General features: G+C 40.9%; 1 protein-coding gene across 1 annotated transcript; it reads left to right on the top strand.

The window, feature by feature from the left end:
* Positions 1 to 4,809: 4,809 nt before the first annotated feature.
* Positions 4,810 to 16,972, top strand: pgm1 (phosphoglucomutase 1). The gene is made up of 11 exons (XM_061825823.1): positions 4,810 to 5,173; positions 10,548 to 10,710; positions 10,877 to 11,020; positions 11,173 to 11,298; positions 11,846 to 12,036; positions 13,619 to 13,773; positions 13,867 to 13,982; positions 14,078 to 14,213; positions 14,929 to 15,112; positions 15,238 to 15,372; positions 16,387 to 16,972. Exons 1-11 carry the CDS (start codon positions 4,928 to 4,930, stop codon positions 16,474 to 16,476), a joined length of 1,686 nt encoding a protein of 561 aa, XP_061681807.1. The 5' UTR covers positions 4,810 to 4,927; the 3' UTR covers positions 16,477 to 16,972.
* Positions 16,973 to 17,680: the final 708 nt, after the last annotated feature.

Below are 17,680 nucleotides of genomic sequence, written 5' to 3'. Positions count from 1 at the left end.
AATACACAAAAATGTAAAGTTGTACTAATCACAAATAGAATATCATTAATTTAATTCATTAATTTCCTTTGCTGCTGCTTATGCTTATTAGGGCTGCTGGCATGCTGAAGCCTGTCCCAGGTCTCTTTGGGTGTGAGGCGGAGTAAACCTTGAAGTAGTTGCCAGCCAATCGCAGGACACAGAGAAACAACCAACCAGTCAAAAAACTCATGTCCACATCTACGAGCATTTTAGAGTCTTCAGTCAACCTTTCATGCATGTTTTTGGGATGTTGGAGGATAACAAAAAGCTGGAGAAAACCCACGCAGGGATGGGGAGAACATGCAAAAACTCCACACAGGTGAGGCCATATTTGCACCCAAGTCTTCAGAACTGACAAGTCATCCACTATGCCGCATGAAATATCAGTCATGTTTTCAGATCCCCCCAGTGCCTGTGTGGGTTTTCTCCTGGTACTCAGTTTCCTTCCACATCCCAAAAACATGCACAATAGGTTAATTGATGATTCTAAGTTATCCGTAGTTATGAATGTGAGTGTGAATGGTTGTTTATTTATATGTGTCCTACGATTGGCTGGTGACCAGTTCAGAGTGTACCCCACCTCTGGACCGAAGCTACCCAAGATTGACTCCAGCATGCCCATGACACACGTGAGGAGAAGTGGTTTGGAAAAAGAATGAGTTAATGAATGTTCTGGAACATGAGAGGTCAAAATGTTTAGTTTATGTATCACACATCTTTGTTGAAGAGCTCTGAAGGCAAGTAATAAGGCGGATGTTGAACTTTGTTCTGTTGTGATGAATAAACACACTGTGATGCAATACGCAAACAGAAATGGCTTCAGGACTATTTCCCAACATTTCACCCAATAACTTGAGATGCGACGTAGGGCAAAGGTAGAGGTGCCGAAGGCTAAACAAGAGGCAAATGATGACATGTACACCGGGTTGGACACGAAAGAAGGAGAAAAGGATCTCTACAGGTTGGCCAGACAATATTTGTGATTAACAGTAGCATGTGTCAATATATTTGGACTTAAGGCTGCTGTTAATTTTACTTATTGAAAAATGTTTCTCTACTTGTATCAAGCCAGTCAATGTCATGCGCCTGAGAGTCAAATACACTGATCGGTAGGCTCCTCAGCATCGTGCATAATACTGTAAAAGTGAAAAAATATACAGTACAACTTGAGGGCCGCACTAATATTAAGCTTTCATGTTAAGTTGGGGCCCATATACAGGTGGAGGTATGGAAGCAATTTGGAGAGGTGGCTGTGGAGTTTTTGACAAACTTATTCAACAGAATACTAGCAGACAAGAAGATGCCTGAAGAATGGAGGAAAAGTGTGCGAGTTCCCATTTTTAAGAACAAAGGTGACTTGTAGAGTTCTGGCAACTATAGAGGAATTTGGAAGTTTTGGGAAAGAGTAGTGGAGGGTAGACTCAGGACAGAATTCAGTATCTGCGATCAACAGTATGGTTTCATGCCTAGAAAGAGTACCGCAGATGCATTATTTGCCTTAAGGATGCTCGAGGAAAAGTACAGAGAAGGTCAGAAGGAGCTACATTGTGTCTTTGTGGATTTAGAGAAAGCATATGAGAGAGTACCAAGAGAGGAACTGTGGTACTGCATGCGGAAGTCTGGTGTGGTGGAGAAATATGTTGGAATAGTGCAGAACAATGGTGAGCTGTGCTGCAGGTGTGACAGAAGAATTTAAGGTGAAATTGCATCAGGGATCAGCTTTGAGCCCCTTGCTGTTCACTGTGGTAATGGATAGGCTGACAGATGAGTTTAGACTGGAATCCCCTTGGACTATGATGTTTGCAGATGATGTTGTAATCTGCAGTGAAAGCAGGGAGGAGGTGGAGGAACAATTAGAAAGATGGAGGCATACACTGGAAAGGAGAGGAATGAAGATGATCTGAAGTAAAACAGAATATATGTGTGTGAATGACAGGGGAGAGGAAGGAAGAGTGAAGCTCCAGGGAGAAGAGATAGCGAGGGTGGACAACTTTGAATACTTGGGGTCAGCAATCCAGAGCAATGGTGAATGAGGAAGTGAAGAAGTGACGTGAAGTGAAGAAATGGGTCCAAGCAGGTTGGAGCAGCTGACGGAAGGTTTCTGGTGTGTTATGTGACAGAAGAGTATCCGCTAGGACCAACGCGGTGCCCGTGAGCGAATGGTAGTAAAAGGCGCCCGCGAGGTATGTTCTAAAAATTCCATAGGCCACAAATTGTTACTATTATTTGTGCTTTAAATTCTGAATCTGACTTGCTTACATGAATTAAAATTTTAAAATACCTGTAATGTCATTTACTACAATAAATGAAAACAAAAATATTTGATGTACGTTGCTGAGCCCTGCGCTAGGATGAAGAGCGAAGTTTATAAAACAGTGGTGAGGCTGGCCATGATGTACGGATTAGAGACGGTGGCACTGAAGAGACAAAAGGAAGCAGAAGGTGGCAGAAATGAAGATGTTGAGGGTCTCTCTAGGAGTGAACAGGTTGGATAGGATTAGAAATGAGCTCATTCGAGGGACAGCCAAAGTTGGATGTTTTGGAAACAAGGTTTGAGAGTGCAGACTTCGATAGTTTGGACATGACCGGAGTCGAGAGACTGAGTATATTGGTAGAAGGGTGCTGAGGATGGAGCTGTGTCAGAGATGTTCCTAGAAAAACAGCTAAGACAAACCTGAGGACTGTAGAGAGTGAACTCAAACCAACCAAGATTGTCTTTTCGTGCACGGGACAGACAGAGGACACACTGTGAGAGTGCGCTACCTCAGACTGCCAAAGTGGTAGTCCCTGTCTGCTCTATTTTATTGCATTCTCTGGTCAAAGGGTTACATGTTTACACAGTGAAAATGCTGTCACAGATGGCTACACCAACAGCACACAAACACTAAGGTACATGTTTCTTCAAGGCCGCAAGAGTGTCCTGATAAACCCACAAGAGAAAAAGCATGGCATTGTTTAAAGACATGTTTATGGCATTTGGGCGTATCCTCCTGCAGTAGAAGGGCGTTATCTCCTCCCAGTGTTGAGGAGTATCTGCTTAAGATCAGAAAGGAAACATGCTGAGATCAGGATGGAGACATCGCTTCCCAGTGTTCAGGGGCATCGCCTCCCAGGTGTCACTGGGTCACACTTCAAGACACGCACGCAACTCACAAAGAGAACAATTCAGACTTAGACTAACAAAAACAAACACATGATGAAACAATCCTAACAGCAACTATAGTAGTAATGATATACTTTTATCATGATAACTTGTAATAACTTCTTTATCATGCTGCCAGGCAAACGAGCGAGAGGAAGACCAAAGAAAAGGTTGATGGATGTTGTGAGGGAAGACATGAGGACAGTGGGTGTTAGAGAGGAAGATGGACTAGATAGGCTTAGATGGAAAAAGATGACACGCTGTGACGACCCCTAATGGGACAAGCTGAAAGGAAAAGAAGAAGACAGTGCACAAGCATGTTATCAGGATATATTTTTGAACGGGTAACCTAACAAACAATTAATAAATCCATTAAACATGTTTGTATTTACTGTTTATCCAGGTTTATTTCCCTAGTCAGTTTGTATGTTATCCTGGTGACAGATTTCGAGATATCTTTAAGTATTGGTGTTAATGTGCTACTTATTTACTGGCTTAAGATGCTTTACAACTGAAAGTTGTATATGCAGTTTCCTCGTACATTGTATGCGTATAATTTGAAATGCCAAAGGAGTAAATATACTTCACACTATAACTCAGATCATTTTCACACAAGATCCCCTGCTAAAAATTTTCTATAGAACATTTCTAAAGGTCTATAGAACTTTAGGACCCAAGTCCTATAGAATTTTTGTAGAAATTCTATTATTCTTTAGAAATTCTACAGAAAATCACAGCCAAAGTTCTATAGAACAAGTTGTTCTGTACAAATTCTATAGATTTCTGTAGAATTTCTATAGATTTTTTTAAGCAGGGTCTATCAATACATTACACAGTACAGATATATCATAGCCATCTGCCCTTGGTGAATAGGAACTGCAGAGGAGAATAACATCAAAAAGTCTGAAAGTGTTATTATTTTCTGGCATGACACTGACTTTGTTCTATCATTCCTATCAAAATGAAATATTTTGGAAAGGTTTAAAACGTTTCATTTTTTCATTTCCAGAATACTAGCATGATAACATGTCAGCAATCAAAACAAATGTTAACATGCAGATAACAATAGCAAAGTGGAAAAGCCTGACTTTATAAGCATCAACACAATTCCTGTTTTTATTTGGAATAGCATTCATGCAAATGCTTGATTCTCAAAATTCACTCAATCATTTCTGAGTTAAAATAGCATTGGCATGGAGATTTGACTTTCAGAAACTCAAGTCGCAACATGCAATAATATGAACATTTGGTTCATTTGGCAGAGTTACACTAATATTTTGTATGCACAACAGCATTACAGTAGTGTGTAAGCTTGACTCCCAACAGTTACACAACACTGTAAATATTTGTGATGGACAGTAGCATGTGCCAATATATTTAGACTTAACGCTGCTGTAAATTTTACTGACTACTTTCTCTACTTGTATGAAGCCAGTCATTGTCATGCGCCCGAGAGTCAAATACCCTGATCGGTAGGCTCCTCAGCAGCGTGCACAACACTGTAAAAATATACAGTACAACTTGAGGGGCGCACTAATATTGGACTTTCATGTGAAGGTGGGGCCCACAACATATTATCTCGCGGGCCGTAAGAAAGCCCCCGGGCCGCCACTTAGAGACCGCTGAAACCGAAGAGGGGGGCGTTGTCCAGCGTGTACGTGCAGAGCCCCCCCAGCCACCGCGGGCGCTCCCAAGCGTCTCATCACCCGAGACAGCGGATCACACAGGACGGCTGAAGCTGCTCTCCCGGGTTGGCTTGCTAAAATGTTGAAAGTAAAGCAGGTGAAGACCACCCCGTATCCGGATCAGAAACCCGGAACGAGCGGCTTGAGGAAGAGGGTGACTGTTTTCCAGCAGAACCAACACTATGCCGAAAACTTCATTCAGAGCATTCTCTCTGTCATCGAGCCTGGGGAGCGCCAGGCAGCCACTTTGGTGGTGGGGGGCGACGGCAGGTTCTTCATGAAAGACGCCATTCAGCTCATCGTTCAGATTGCAGGGGCCAACGGGGTCAGTACAACACTATCGTCCTCTTCGGGACGAGCTAATGTTACCTTCCAGCTAGCAGCCCAGGCTAACAGTCAAGATGGATCTGGTTTAAATGACGTTTAAATGTCAGAACCTTTGCACGACATTGAAAAGTTTGGCGGCAGCTGCATTAAACTCAGCATTCAACGGTTTTGCTAACAGTTCACAGCTATAGGCAAGCAATGCACCGACTTGTCGGTCCGTTTTCGGAGTGATAGTGCGACGTTCTTTTCTTCACCGCATTTTACATTTCTTGAGATTGCATGTTTTTCTTTCTGCAATTAATAGTTTTCGGTCAATATGGGGTGCTGTATGTTCATTTGGGCGGATGGCCGTGTGGGAGTGTGGTTTACGTCCTGTGCACATAGCAAATGGTGTTATGGCCAACTGAAGTCAGCCTGGCTCGCTTGCCAAGCGAGGTCACCTTTTTTTACACTGCGGGATTCGTGCCGTGAGCTTGCGCGACCAAGAAAGCCCATTCGATTGACGTTTAAGAGTTCTTCACGAGTGAGTGCAAACAAGTTGATAAGTGTTTCATAACGAAGGCAGTGTCGCAGGATCCTTCTTGACCACAACACAGATGCTGAGACACTTCCGTAAAGGGCTTTACGGACGGACGCGCTCCCGGACACGTTTCTTGTCGCTTTTGGGGGAGGCCCAATGACGTATTATAAAAACTGGACTGCGCACAGGCCCCTTTCACGTGGTCAAGTCCTGGTCAAGGCAAAACATTGCTTTGGGTAGTATTTCACGTGAAAGTTGACATCCTTTTACATCCTTACAATTGTACATTGGGAAACATAATAACATTGAATTTAATTGGAATACAGTTAGGTTTAGCTTTTTTGTGTATTTTTTTTATTATTTTTTTTTTTGTAGCTCTATACACACCTACCTGTCATTTGGAACCCACGAAGCCCTCATCATTTGCACCCGTGCAATCCATTTTCATGACGAACCGGGTCTCGTGCAAACTTATGAAGGGTAAATCCATACTCCCGAGTGTCCAAGCAATGTCCAGCAACGCAACGAGCCGGCATTTTGGCTAACGCAAAGGAACAACGAGCTACCTTCCCTGAGGTCAAACTAATAAAAACAAACGAATCCACTTGAGGGCGGTCCTGCCATGTACGTCACTTCCTGCTTCTTCTCGAAAACAAATCCCTCGAGAGAATTTTCATTGCGGGAGTTACAAAAAGCTGTATATGTCAAAATCATGTTTTGTGTTGAAAAAAAAAACGCATTGGTCCATGTCGGCTGCCGTTTTTCATTAATAATCATGCATTTCATGTCAGTGGCCCTTTAATACAGTGCAGTCGTCCTGCCTCATGTGCAGAAAAACACCCCCAGAGCATGGTGCTACCACCGCCATGCTTCACAGTAGGTGTTCTTGGGATGGAACTCATCAATCGTCTTCCTCCAAACACATTTAGTGGAATTATGACCAAAAAGTTAAATTTTGGTCTGATCTAACCGCAAAACTTTCTCCCATGACTCCTCTGTTTCATCCAAATGGTCATTGGCAAACTTAAGACGGGCCTTGACATGTGCTGGTTTAAGCAGGGGAACCTTCCATGCCAATGCATGAATTCAAACCATGAAATCTTAGTGTATTACCAACAGTCACATTGGAAACGGTGATCTCAGCTCTTTTCAGGTCATTGACCAAGTCCTTTCGTGTAGTCCTGGGGTGATTCCTCACCTTTCTAAGGATTGTTGACACCCCACGGGGTGATATCTTGCGTGGGGGATCCACTCCGATTGAGATTGACTGTCATGTTTAGCGTCTTCCATTTTCTAATGGTTGCTCCAACTGTGGACCTTTTTTCATCAAACTACTTGGAAATTCCTCCGTAGCCATTCCAGCTGTGTGGAGTTGTACAATTTTGTATCTGGTGTCTTTGGACAGCTCTTTGGTCTTGGCCATGTTACAAGCTCTGGACAGGTGTCTTTATGCAGCTATCGACCTCACGCAGGTGCATCTGATTCAGGATAATACATGGAGTGGAGATGGACTTTTAAAGGCGGACTAACAGGTCTTTGAGGGTCACAATTCTATCTGATAGACAGGCATTCAAATACTTATATGCAGCTGTATCACACAAATAAATTGTTAAAAAAATATGCATTGTGATTTCTGGATTTTTCTTTTTAGATTGTCTCTCTCACAGAGGACATGCACCTACGATGAAAATTTTAGACTCCTCCATGATTTCTAAGTGGGGAAAATTTGCAATATAGCAGGGTGTTCAAATACTTATTTTCTTCACTCTATGTGGTGTCACAACAAATTGTGTGAAATTGAACACTTTTGGCTCTGTGAGATTTCATTATTTATTTTTTTTAAATAAATCTGCAAAATGTTTCTCCAATTAATATTTTTCTGTCGATATGGGAGGCTGTATGTTCATTAATAAGGAAAAACATGAACTTAAATGATTTTAGCAAATTCCTGCAATATAACATACTGAGAAGTGTCAGGTCATCTGAATACTTTCCCTCCCCACTGTGTCTTTACTCCATACGGTTCAGTTATGATAGAATGTTCATTTAAATCCCACCATTGGGTGACCACAGCGAATCACTGATATGGGTCGTTTGGCCATGCGATGACAATGTTTTTTTTTTTCATTTGACACACTGCAAAAGCGACAGTTGACTCCTGTCTTTTGACTTCAACAATGTCCTCCAGTGGAAACTATGCAATGCTTGTGTATAGTATGTGTTATGTGGTAGATAACTGTGGGGTTTACGGGAATGTCTAACTGCATTTCTCTGTTCATTAACTGGACTCAATGAAGCTTCATTTCTATGTCGCATTACTTGTAGCTTAGCTCAACTCATTCTCCTCCTTAGCTTGCTTAACAAGCAGTGTATGAAATGGATGGATGCATTATGTTTACAATACATGGAACAAGGACGATAAAGTGAAAATCTGTGGTCACAAATGGCCACTGATACACAAAGATGAATGTGCTAAACTGCATTTTGACACATGTGGTGTGTTGAGAAATTTCTTGCTAGGGAAATTGCACGTGTTTACTGAAGCAAACCACTTGATTTCATGTAGCGTTGTAATAATTAGGTAAATTCAAACACTCCAATATATGCACTCACTTTACACTTATGTATGGTACGCCTGTACAATCAAGAGATTTAATACAATGGCTGTATCACATATTTTACTTTTACAAAGATAGTATGGCTCAGTTTTGCATGTGAACAAGCAAACAATAAATACATGTTTTTTTATTATGTGCTTTGTTATATTATGTGTGATCTCTTTTTAAATGGTCTTTAATTGTATTACATCATCCTGGGTGGGTTTATTTAATTGCACCTCTTATATTGATCACCAGAATATTAGCAACACTGTGTAGTGGGATGCATTGCAGTTGGACACCACTACGATATTGATAATGTGGCACGAAACGGGCCCCAAAAATGTCATGTAAATGCAACACACCACAGAGAAGAGCATTATTAATAGCCTGGGCCAATTGGAATTTTATAAAATCGCAAAGTATATAAAATCAGGCGTCGAACCTTGACTGATATGGACCATTTCTCAGCATTCAGACCCCCTGGACATTTTCAATGGATGTCCCAAAAATGATTCAAACATACTGAGCTAGTGATAACTTATTTACTATAATTTAAAATCACTTTAGGAGGCTCAACTTCCAAATTGAATGCTTGTAGGAATTGTGCAGGTTAAATAAAAGTTTAAAGGATTTAGACTGGAAAGATAAAATGAGAACGATGCCACCGTCACTCCTTGTTTTGCGTAATTTTTAAATTACTGCTTTAGAAATAAAAATGTTTGACTTATTGGGGTATTGCTCAGTCTCAAAAACCATGATGATTGCTTCACTTTATGGATTAAATACTAGTTCTCAGTGGCTAGTTTTTTTTTTTTGTTTTTTTTTTTTGTTCTCCTGAACTCAAACAGACAATAAAAGATGCACATAGTGAATTTTAATATAAAAAAAAAAAAATCTACAACAAAAGACCAATCCAAAACAACAAACAAGGACAGATGAACATTAGTGTAGGAAACTGAGTTGTGATGTGAGGGGATCTATAATTGTGGAATGGCCATGCGGGTAGCTGTGTTTTCTGTTCTCTTTAATTTAACCAAAATAAGCACCAATCTTTTAGTAAACTGCAAAATTGGTCTTAAGAAGTGTTGACCACAATCGAGGCAGGTTGGTCGAGCTTCCGGGGTTCGGCCAAAGAAGAGGTGGTTGCCAGAAGTGTCCGCTTTCTGTCCTTATCTGCTGTCTTCGAGCCCCACAAAGTTTAGCTTGAGGTCATGCAAGGATGCTTCGCCGTCAAGGCTGTTCTTCGATGGGTTCGCGTCACCTCGGGGTGTGGTGAGACCTTTTGGCTGGACTGGTTGTTCTCAGGAGACTGCAGCACAAGCATGCCCGGGGCAAGCGACCCCAGCCAGGAATCCAGCAGAGAGAAAACAAAGACGAATCAGACCCACACCAGAGATGAAGTGTGGCCCTGGCCTTTTAATTGCTGAAAAGGAACAAAAGGGTTTTTTTTAACGCTTCTTTGGTCCTTCGTTGTCACCAACTTGTCAAACCAAATGTGACGCCAGACCTCGCCTCCCTGACCGTTAATTTTCATTTTAGGATTAATTTGTGGTTTAAATTAGTGGAAATATAAAGAATCAATTATTGGATTTCAGAAAGCGAAAACATCCCCCTCCAGCATTGACTAGTTCCACGCTCATCTCTAACTCCCATGACAAATATTTCACGTATTATGATTGAGGAATCACACGAGCATGTCACTGTTTATAATGACGTTCATGTGATTTTTTTTTTTTTTTAATTATTATTTTTTTAGCTGGTGCAGTTGATAACAGATTCAACATCAGACATTGAGCTTTCCAGCATTACAATCAATAGTGCTGTTCACTTAGTGTTCTTAAAATTATATTCCAAAGGCATCCGTTTTTACTTTTGCAATCAACCCATTCATTCTCCTGAGTTACGTAATAAAATGGCATTCATCCGATTGGCCAAAAAACAACTTCATTAGTGAGTGTCTGTGGAGGTGACTGGTGCTGGCCACTCATTAATTTAGCGTTTCAATGCCACCCTTGGGGGGGTCTAGTCTGGCTAGTAATCCACTTGGCGTCAGTGTGTCACAACAAATGTCTACAGACATCGGTTCAATTGGCATCGGCGTAGAGCAAACTGTCTCAGAAGTCCGGCCTTGGCTTCCCGTGGGAACGTGAGCAAAATTCACTGGAGTGCAGGTTGTCACTTGCCAACCTGATCAACGACGTAATTGATCCCTACAAATATTTTCTTATAAAGATTTGTTTCTCTTTCTGTAGATTGGTCACTTGGTGATTGGTCAGGATGGCATCATGTCCACCCCAGCCGTGTCCTGTGTGATCCGCAAGATGAAGGCAGTGGGCGGAATCATCCTCACAGCCAGTCACAATCCAGGGGGCCCCAATGGAGACTTTGGTATCAAGTACAACATCTCCAGTGGAGGTGAGTCAAGAACTAATACAGCTGTGGCCTCTGTACACTTGACACGATCCTGCATGCACAGGAGAATTAGATATTCACTTTACTATTGCAGGCTTGTTGTTTGCATTTAGTCCACGGATGGTACTGTGAAACACTTAATATCTTCCTTATCTTACATTGTCTGCAGGACCTGCTCCAGAGGGCATTACAAACAAAATCTTTGAGATAAGCAAGGGCCTCCAGGAGTATCACATTTTCCCAGAGCTCAAAGTGGATCTGTCGAAGACTGGCAAGCAGACCTTTGATGTGGAGGGTTTCAAACCATTCATAGGTTTTTTGACTTATTTTTATTGAGTGTGTGTATGTGTGCTCAAAACCATATATAAACTTCAGTATGTGGTGTTTTTCCAAAATGAAGACATGCTCTGAAGGTTTGACAATATCTGCAGCTTTCTTCACTGTCCTCTATCATCTTTCTCCCAGTGGAGATCGTGGACTCTGTTGAGGCTTATGCGGATATGCTGAGGGGTATTTTTGACTTTGCCGCACTGAAAGAGCTTCTCTCTGGAGCCAATCACATTAATGTCCGTCTGGATGCAATGCATGGAGGTAAAAAAAAAAAAAGAAAGTTGTTTGACATTTTGATACATCTCCTTTACTGTATTCCATCGATTTGTACAGATCTAGCTCATATTGTGGCATTGTGTTTTTTAATATATATGAGCCCCTTATCCTCACAAGGGTCACTGGAGGGTTGTAGCCTACTTTATATACAAGGTGTCCCTAAAAAATGTATACACACTTTTAATATTTGTAAACTTATTATAATTTGAATAATTTAAACATTGTGCCCTGCGATTGGCTGGCAACCAGTTCAGGGTGTACCATGCCTCCTGCCTGTTGGCAGCTGGGATAGGTTCCATGACCCTTTTGAGGATCACTGGCTAAGAAAATGGATGGATGGATGGTTGGATGGATAATTTTTAACATGTAAAAGAATTTTCAAATATCATTAGTGTGTATACATTTTTTGGGACACCCTGTGTGTGTGTGTGTGTGTGTGTATTTATATATATATATATATACTTTTTTATTATTTTTTTTTAAGGACTCATGTCATAGAGATTTACATTTGCCAATTGCTGTTTTTTTTCAGTGGTTGGTCCTTATGTGAAGAAGATAGTGTGTGAGGAGCTCGGCTCACCTGCCAACTCCGCAGTCAACTGCATCCCTCAGGAGGATTTTGGTGGGCACCACCCCGACCCAAACCTGACTTACGCTGCCGACCTGGTGAATGCAATGAAAGGAGGAAAGTATGACTTTGGCGCCGCCTTCGATGGTGATGGTGTAAGTAAACTTCCTTTCTCTTGGACAAGGATTTTATAACTGGAACACAAGACCCTAAAGAGCAAAGTTATGAAAGAACAGGTTGACACAATTAAGACTTCATATTAAACCTCCATACTGCACAAGTCGGTTGGTTCTGGGTCAGTAAATAGATGTTTGTTTTTTTTTAAAGATTTCCCCTATGTCTATTGCAGTCCATTTTCCAAGCCACATATCCACACAAGGGTCATTAGTTCATGACAAAACAAAACTGAATTTGACTTTGTTCTCGTACGTTTGTATCACTGCCTTGGTGGATTGACTGCATGGTTGAAGCAACGCAAATCCAATGTTTTGCTTTTAGTGCCATAATGGAAGAAAGGTGGAAACAGATGTATCTGTTATCTGCCAGTTCAAATTAGATTTTACACCGATCCGATCAGTTGGATCGGTATTGGCCAATAAATCGCATTTTATGATGATCGGCTTTCCTGTCATAATTTGCCAATCCAATCAGTGATGTCATTGATTGGTTCCGCACAAGACGTTTACTCCGTTTTGCCATCGCAAATGCTAGTTTATTTTTAGCGTTGTCACGTGTCTTGTGGCAAAGTACTGTAACTTTCTCACAGCCAATACATTTTTTTTTCACTAATGTTGGTGGAAAAACACGGTGTGGGAGTATTTTGTGGGGTCCCAGACAAACATGTAAGTTAGTCGCGGTGTGTGCACAACTAAAGTACGTTGTGGAGAACATCATCTAAATACTTCAACACAACAGATTTGATCGGCACCTGAAGGATGTACACAAGGACGAGCATGCCACGTTCAAGCAGCACAGCATGGGGGGGGGAACAAATGGACGCAAACTGGACAACACCCATATAGCCGGGATTGTGAGAAAGTTGGTGACCATATCATTAACTGTATTTTGTTAGTTTAATTACAATAAAGTAATTTAATAACAGTAATTTAGCACCCTATATTTCTATATATTATTTTTATTAATAGGTTTTGGAGCAACATATGCTGACATCCATGGCATATCTTTTTCAGCGACTCCCCTAACTTACGAGTATTTCCTGCAAGATAACACAAGCCACATTCTACACATGCACATATAACAGCATCTTGCACATCTATGACTCTTATAAGAAATAGTTCCCATGAACAGAATGTTTCTTGTTCTTTGTTCTTTTGAATGTCATACCAGGGCGGCACCGACTTCCGGAGATAAATTCCTTGTGTGTTTTTACAAATTTGGCCAATAAAGCTGTTTCTGATATATATTGATGTGATCTGACCAAAAAAATAGATATCGGGATTAAATTTATTTGGGCACGTGGATGTGCATTATAAATCCAAATTCAGAAAGAGTGTGAGACAGTCTTGCATTAAATTTGAAGTGGTTCTTTGGTTGGATTTATATTTATTTTTTTCCTCAGAGGAATGTTATAGAAGAGAATGTTGGTGATTGTGTTCATTATAATGGTCTTCGCAGCTCCTGTTTTTTTTTTTTTTTTTTTTTTTTTTCCAATGTGGCGAATGTTTGCTCTCTGGTGTTCATGACCCTTGTGTGTCTGTTCTGCTTGTCCCATTTCAGGACCGTAACATGGTCCTTGGCAAACATGGATTTTTTGTGAACCCGTCAGATTCAGTGGCTGTTATCGCAGCCAACATTACCAGCATTCCGTACTTCCAAAAGACCGGCGTGAAGGGGCTGGCCCGCAGTATGCCCACTAGTGGAGCCCTGGACAAGTACAAATTACAAAACTCCAAATTAAATACGCAAAAACAAGTTAAGTGCTGCCATCAATAATGCATTTATTACTTTGTGTCAATCTGTTCTAGTGTGGCGAAAACACTGCAAATGGAATTATACGAGACTCCAACAGGCTGGAAGTTCTTTGGGAATTTGATGGATGCGGGAAAACTGTCTCTGTGTGGAGAGGAGAGCTTTGGCACTGGCAAGTAAAAAGTATACATTCAAGCAGGGACACTGAAATAAAAGACTGAATATACCGCTGAAAGTCCCACTCGCCTCTTTCTGTCCAACAACCAGGCTCCGACCATATTCGGGAGAAGGACGGCCTGTGGGCAGTTCTCGCGTGGTTGTCAATTTTAGCCAGTCGAAAACAGAGCGTGGAAGACATCATGAAGGATCATTGGCAAAAGTTTGGTAGGAACTTCTTCACCAGGTAGGAGCAAATACAGTATGGCTTGTCCTAGACATTCTAATAATTGATGTTTCTTTTATTGTACAAAGATATATTACTTCTCCAAAATGATAATGGGCAACGATTCTAAATGGAACACCTATGGTATGTTGTCTTCCCTCCATTCTCAGTTTGCCCCTTTTTTAACTCAAAATAGTCACCTTCCACTCAAGAGTTTTTGATGAATTTCAACCTGAAATCCTCCAAAGTAGTTTTTACTTCACTTTTTTTTCTAACATTGCAACTCCCCCCCACTTAAACGGGCAAATTTTTAAATCCCACGGAATTTAGGAGGGAGTTGTTGGGAAGAAGTTTTGCTTTTGAAAGGTCCCCTGGACCCAAAAGGATGGAGAACCCAGCTATAGAGGATTGGAATGCATTGGAATTGGTTGACCTATCAAATAATGTGTGGTAGTATTTAAAAAAAAAAAAAAGGTCAAAGGAGAGTTATAAAGGAAGTTGACCTTGCACTAAACAACCCTCAAGTTCCACAGGGATGTAATTTGATTATATTTTTAGTGCTCTACTCCCTCTAGTGACACTAGTGAGAACTGTAGAATTAAACGCTTGTGTTTTTATTCATTTTCTGAGTACGAAGTGATAAATCGTGTTTGAGTGTGATTTGCCCCTAAACTTTGCTTTACTTTTTGAAATAGAAATATGGATTTGCTCAGGTGCACACAAATATTTCCTTCAGGTATGATTACGAGGAGGTCGACTCAGATGCTGCCAACAAAATGATCAAGGACCTTGAAACCGCAATGTTTGACCCATCCTTTGTGGGGAAGAAGTTCTCATCGGGCGATAAGACGTACGAGGTGGCAATTGCAGACAACTTTGCTTACAAAGATCCTGTGGATGGAAGTGTTTCCAAAAAACAGGTTAAGAATCTGAAAAAGTGTTCAGCTGTATTGTCAGATGTTTTTTTTTTTCAATCTTTTTAAAACTTCATTCAACCTAGGATTACATTAAATTACGTGATTTATCCCTCTCTTCTTTCTCTCAGGGTCTCAGGATTATCTTCTCTGATGGTTCTCGGATTATTTTCCGTCTCAGCGGGACAGGAAGTGCAGGTGCAACCATCAGGCTTTACATTGATAGCTATGAGAAGGACACCCAGAAGATTTATCAGGACCCTCAGGTCAGAACCTTTAAGTTAATAGAAGTGAGCAAGATCATCTGTTCATTTTCTATTGTCCTCATTTGGGTTGTGGGTGAGCTAGATGGCGCCTATCCACCAGATTGGATGAGAAGGAGAGTACACCTTGGACTGATCACCAGCCTATCTCGTGGCACTATTAGACAAACAATACTCGCTGACTATAACCTCCATATTGCTCTGCTGGTTGTCGCCTGTAATTATTTTCCCTATTTGATGAAGATCATTTTTAACAGTCTTTATATGTTACAGCAGCTATTTTTAGCATGTTTATTTGGATAGATGCAGAAGTGCACATTTCATAGCTTTACGTCCAAAATGTCACTGTGGCAGATATCTGACATGTACAGACTGCCACATTATGTACACTTGCACATTCCATCCATCCATATATTTTCCCTTCAGCTTTTCCTCAAGAGGGTCACAGGCGTGACGGAGCCTATCCTTGCTATCTTCAGGCGAGTGGTGGTGTACACCCTGAATTGGTCCTCATCCAATCTAAAACCACATATAAGCAAACAACCATTGGCATTCACATTCACACTTGTAGCAAATTAGTCTCCAACTAATCTACTGTGCATGTTTTGGGGATTTGGGAGGAAACCAGAGTACCCAGATCAAAACCCTCGCACGCACGGGAAGAACATGCAAACACCACACAGGTGAGGTAGGATTTGAACCTGGGTGCTCAGAACTGTTGGGCAGATGTGCTCACCAATCATTTTCCAGGTGCACAATCTGGTCACTGAAATGTACTTGAAATACTTGAAATGACACTTGTGTCCTGGAATGTATGAAAAAATGTGGGTGTCTACATGCATTTCTTCTCTAATTACACTTTGGTTTATTTCAGAGTACTTTGAATATCTAAAGTTCTTTAGCTCAGTAACTCACATTTGTGCTTAATTTTCAATCTAGTCAAACTGCTTGTAATGCTGTTGTGTCGGTGCGTGTGTGCATGTGTGTGTGTGCGTGTCTGTTGTCTTCTCTGTGCAGGTGATGTTGGCACCCTTGGTAGACATTGCCTTGAAGGTTTCACAGCTTCATCAGAAGACTGGACGCAATGGCCCCACCGTAATCACATAATTCCTCTGAAAGATCTTTTCTCTTAGATCAGTCTTCTCTGTTTACAGTACTTTCGTCATTGGCCCAACTAAGAATGAACTTGTCAAAACACAGGACTCGGTTTACGCTGCCATTGTTTTAGTAATTGGTGTGTCAGATTTGTACTAAAAAGGGAAAATTATTAATTGAACTGCCTTACACAAACGTGTTGACTTTAATTTCTATACCATTTCAATTGTAAAAAATCCGTATAAGAAAATTCTATAATGCATGATCTACTGTGTTGTCCAGTTTGCTCCCAAACACAGCCACAAACCACTAAATGACTGAAAATCATAAACTTAAGTATGGGATTACATCATTGTTTCTAGTATTTCACCTTGTCTGACCTGGTACCTTCCTCTGTTCTTCCAGACCAGTCACAACAATAAAACCCCAAAGAAAACAATGTGAACTTAACATGATGCACTAAAAATATCTATTAAGAAAATAAAGTAACAATTATGGTCAATAATAATTGTGGTCCTGTTTTGAAATAAGATTGTCATTCAGTCTTCCATTAGAGGTGCAGATGATTTTTTTCCCCACTCATGCCCACAAAATAGAAACATACTATCCACTTCATTAGATACACCTGCACAAACTCATAAGATCCGTCCATCTGTCCATTTTCCAAACAGCTTATCCTCACTAGGGTATGTGGGTGTCCTGGAGGCTCTTCTAGTGGACTCTGGGCGAGAGGAACTGAACTGTTCACCAGTGGAATTACAGGAGATCAAATATATTAAAAAGGATTTGGTTACAAAAATACTGTAAATTCATTATTTATTCAAGGCTTATATATAATTGTTGAAACGCACAGCACAAGGTCTAGCACTGCAGCCACTATATAACTATATCGAAGAATGTATGTACTATAGGCATATCTAAATGAGTTTTTTACTATGGCAAGCAAACTCGTGGGTCAATTTTCTTGGAGAACCACGTCTAAGCCTCAATACTTTCCCAAGGTGGACAAAGAAGCATCACTTCCTGATTTGCAGTTTTGGCACAATGGGATGGTCTGTATATGCCAGATAGATGTTGGAAGAAAAAAAAAAAAAAAAAGACAGACCATTTGTGACCCAAATTGGTGTCATCTTGCACAAATGCTGTAGCTTGACTTAAATTGGCTGCAATTTTGTTAATGGGAGTGCGGGTTAAAACTCAGGTGCAGCAGGAAGGC

The sequence above is a fragment of the Syngnathoides biaculeatus genome, chromosome 7 (assembly GCF_019802595.1).
Source record: "Syngnathoides biaculeatus isolate LvHL_M chromosome 7, ASM1980259v1, whole genome shotgun sequence".
In the NCBI taxonomy this organism is placed as follows: domain Eukaryota; kingdom Metazoa; phylum Chordata; class Actinopteri; order Syngnathiformes; family Syngnathidae; genus Syngnathoides; species Syngnathoides biaculeatus.
This window is presented reverse-complemented; position numbering and strand designations above follow the sequence as displayed.

Bases quoted from the DNA above. Each gene is read 5' to 3' on its own strand.
- pgm1 (XM_061825823.1), top strand. From the start codon at position 4,928: ATGTTGAAAGTAAAGCAGGTGAAGACCACCCCGTATCCGGATCAGAAA. The intron at 13,983-14,077 runs GCAAGTAAAAAG...TCCAACAACCAG, and splicing joins AGAGGAGAGCTTTGGCACTG to GCTCCGACCATATTCGGGAG. The intron at 14,214-14,928 runs GTAGGAGCAAAT...TATTTCCTTCAG, and splicing joins GGTAGGAACTTCTTCACCAG to GTATGATTACGAGGAGGTCG.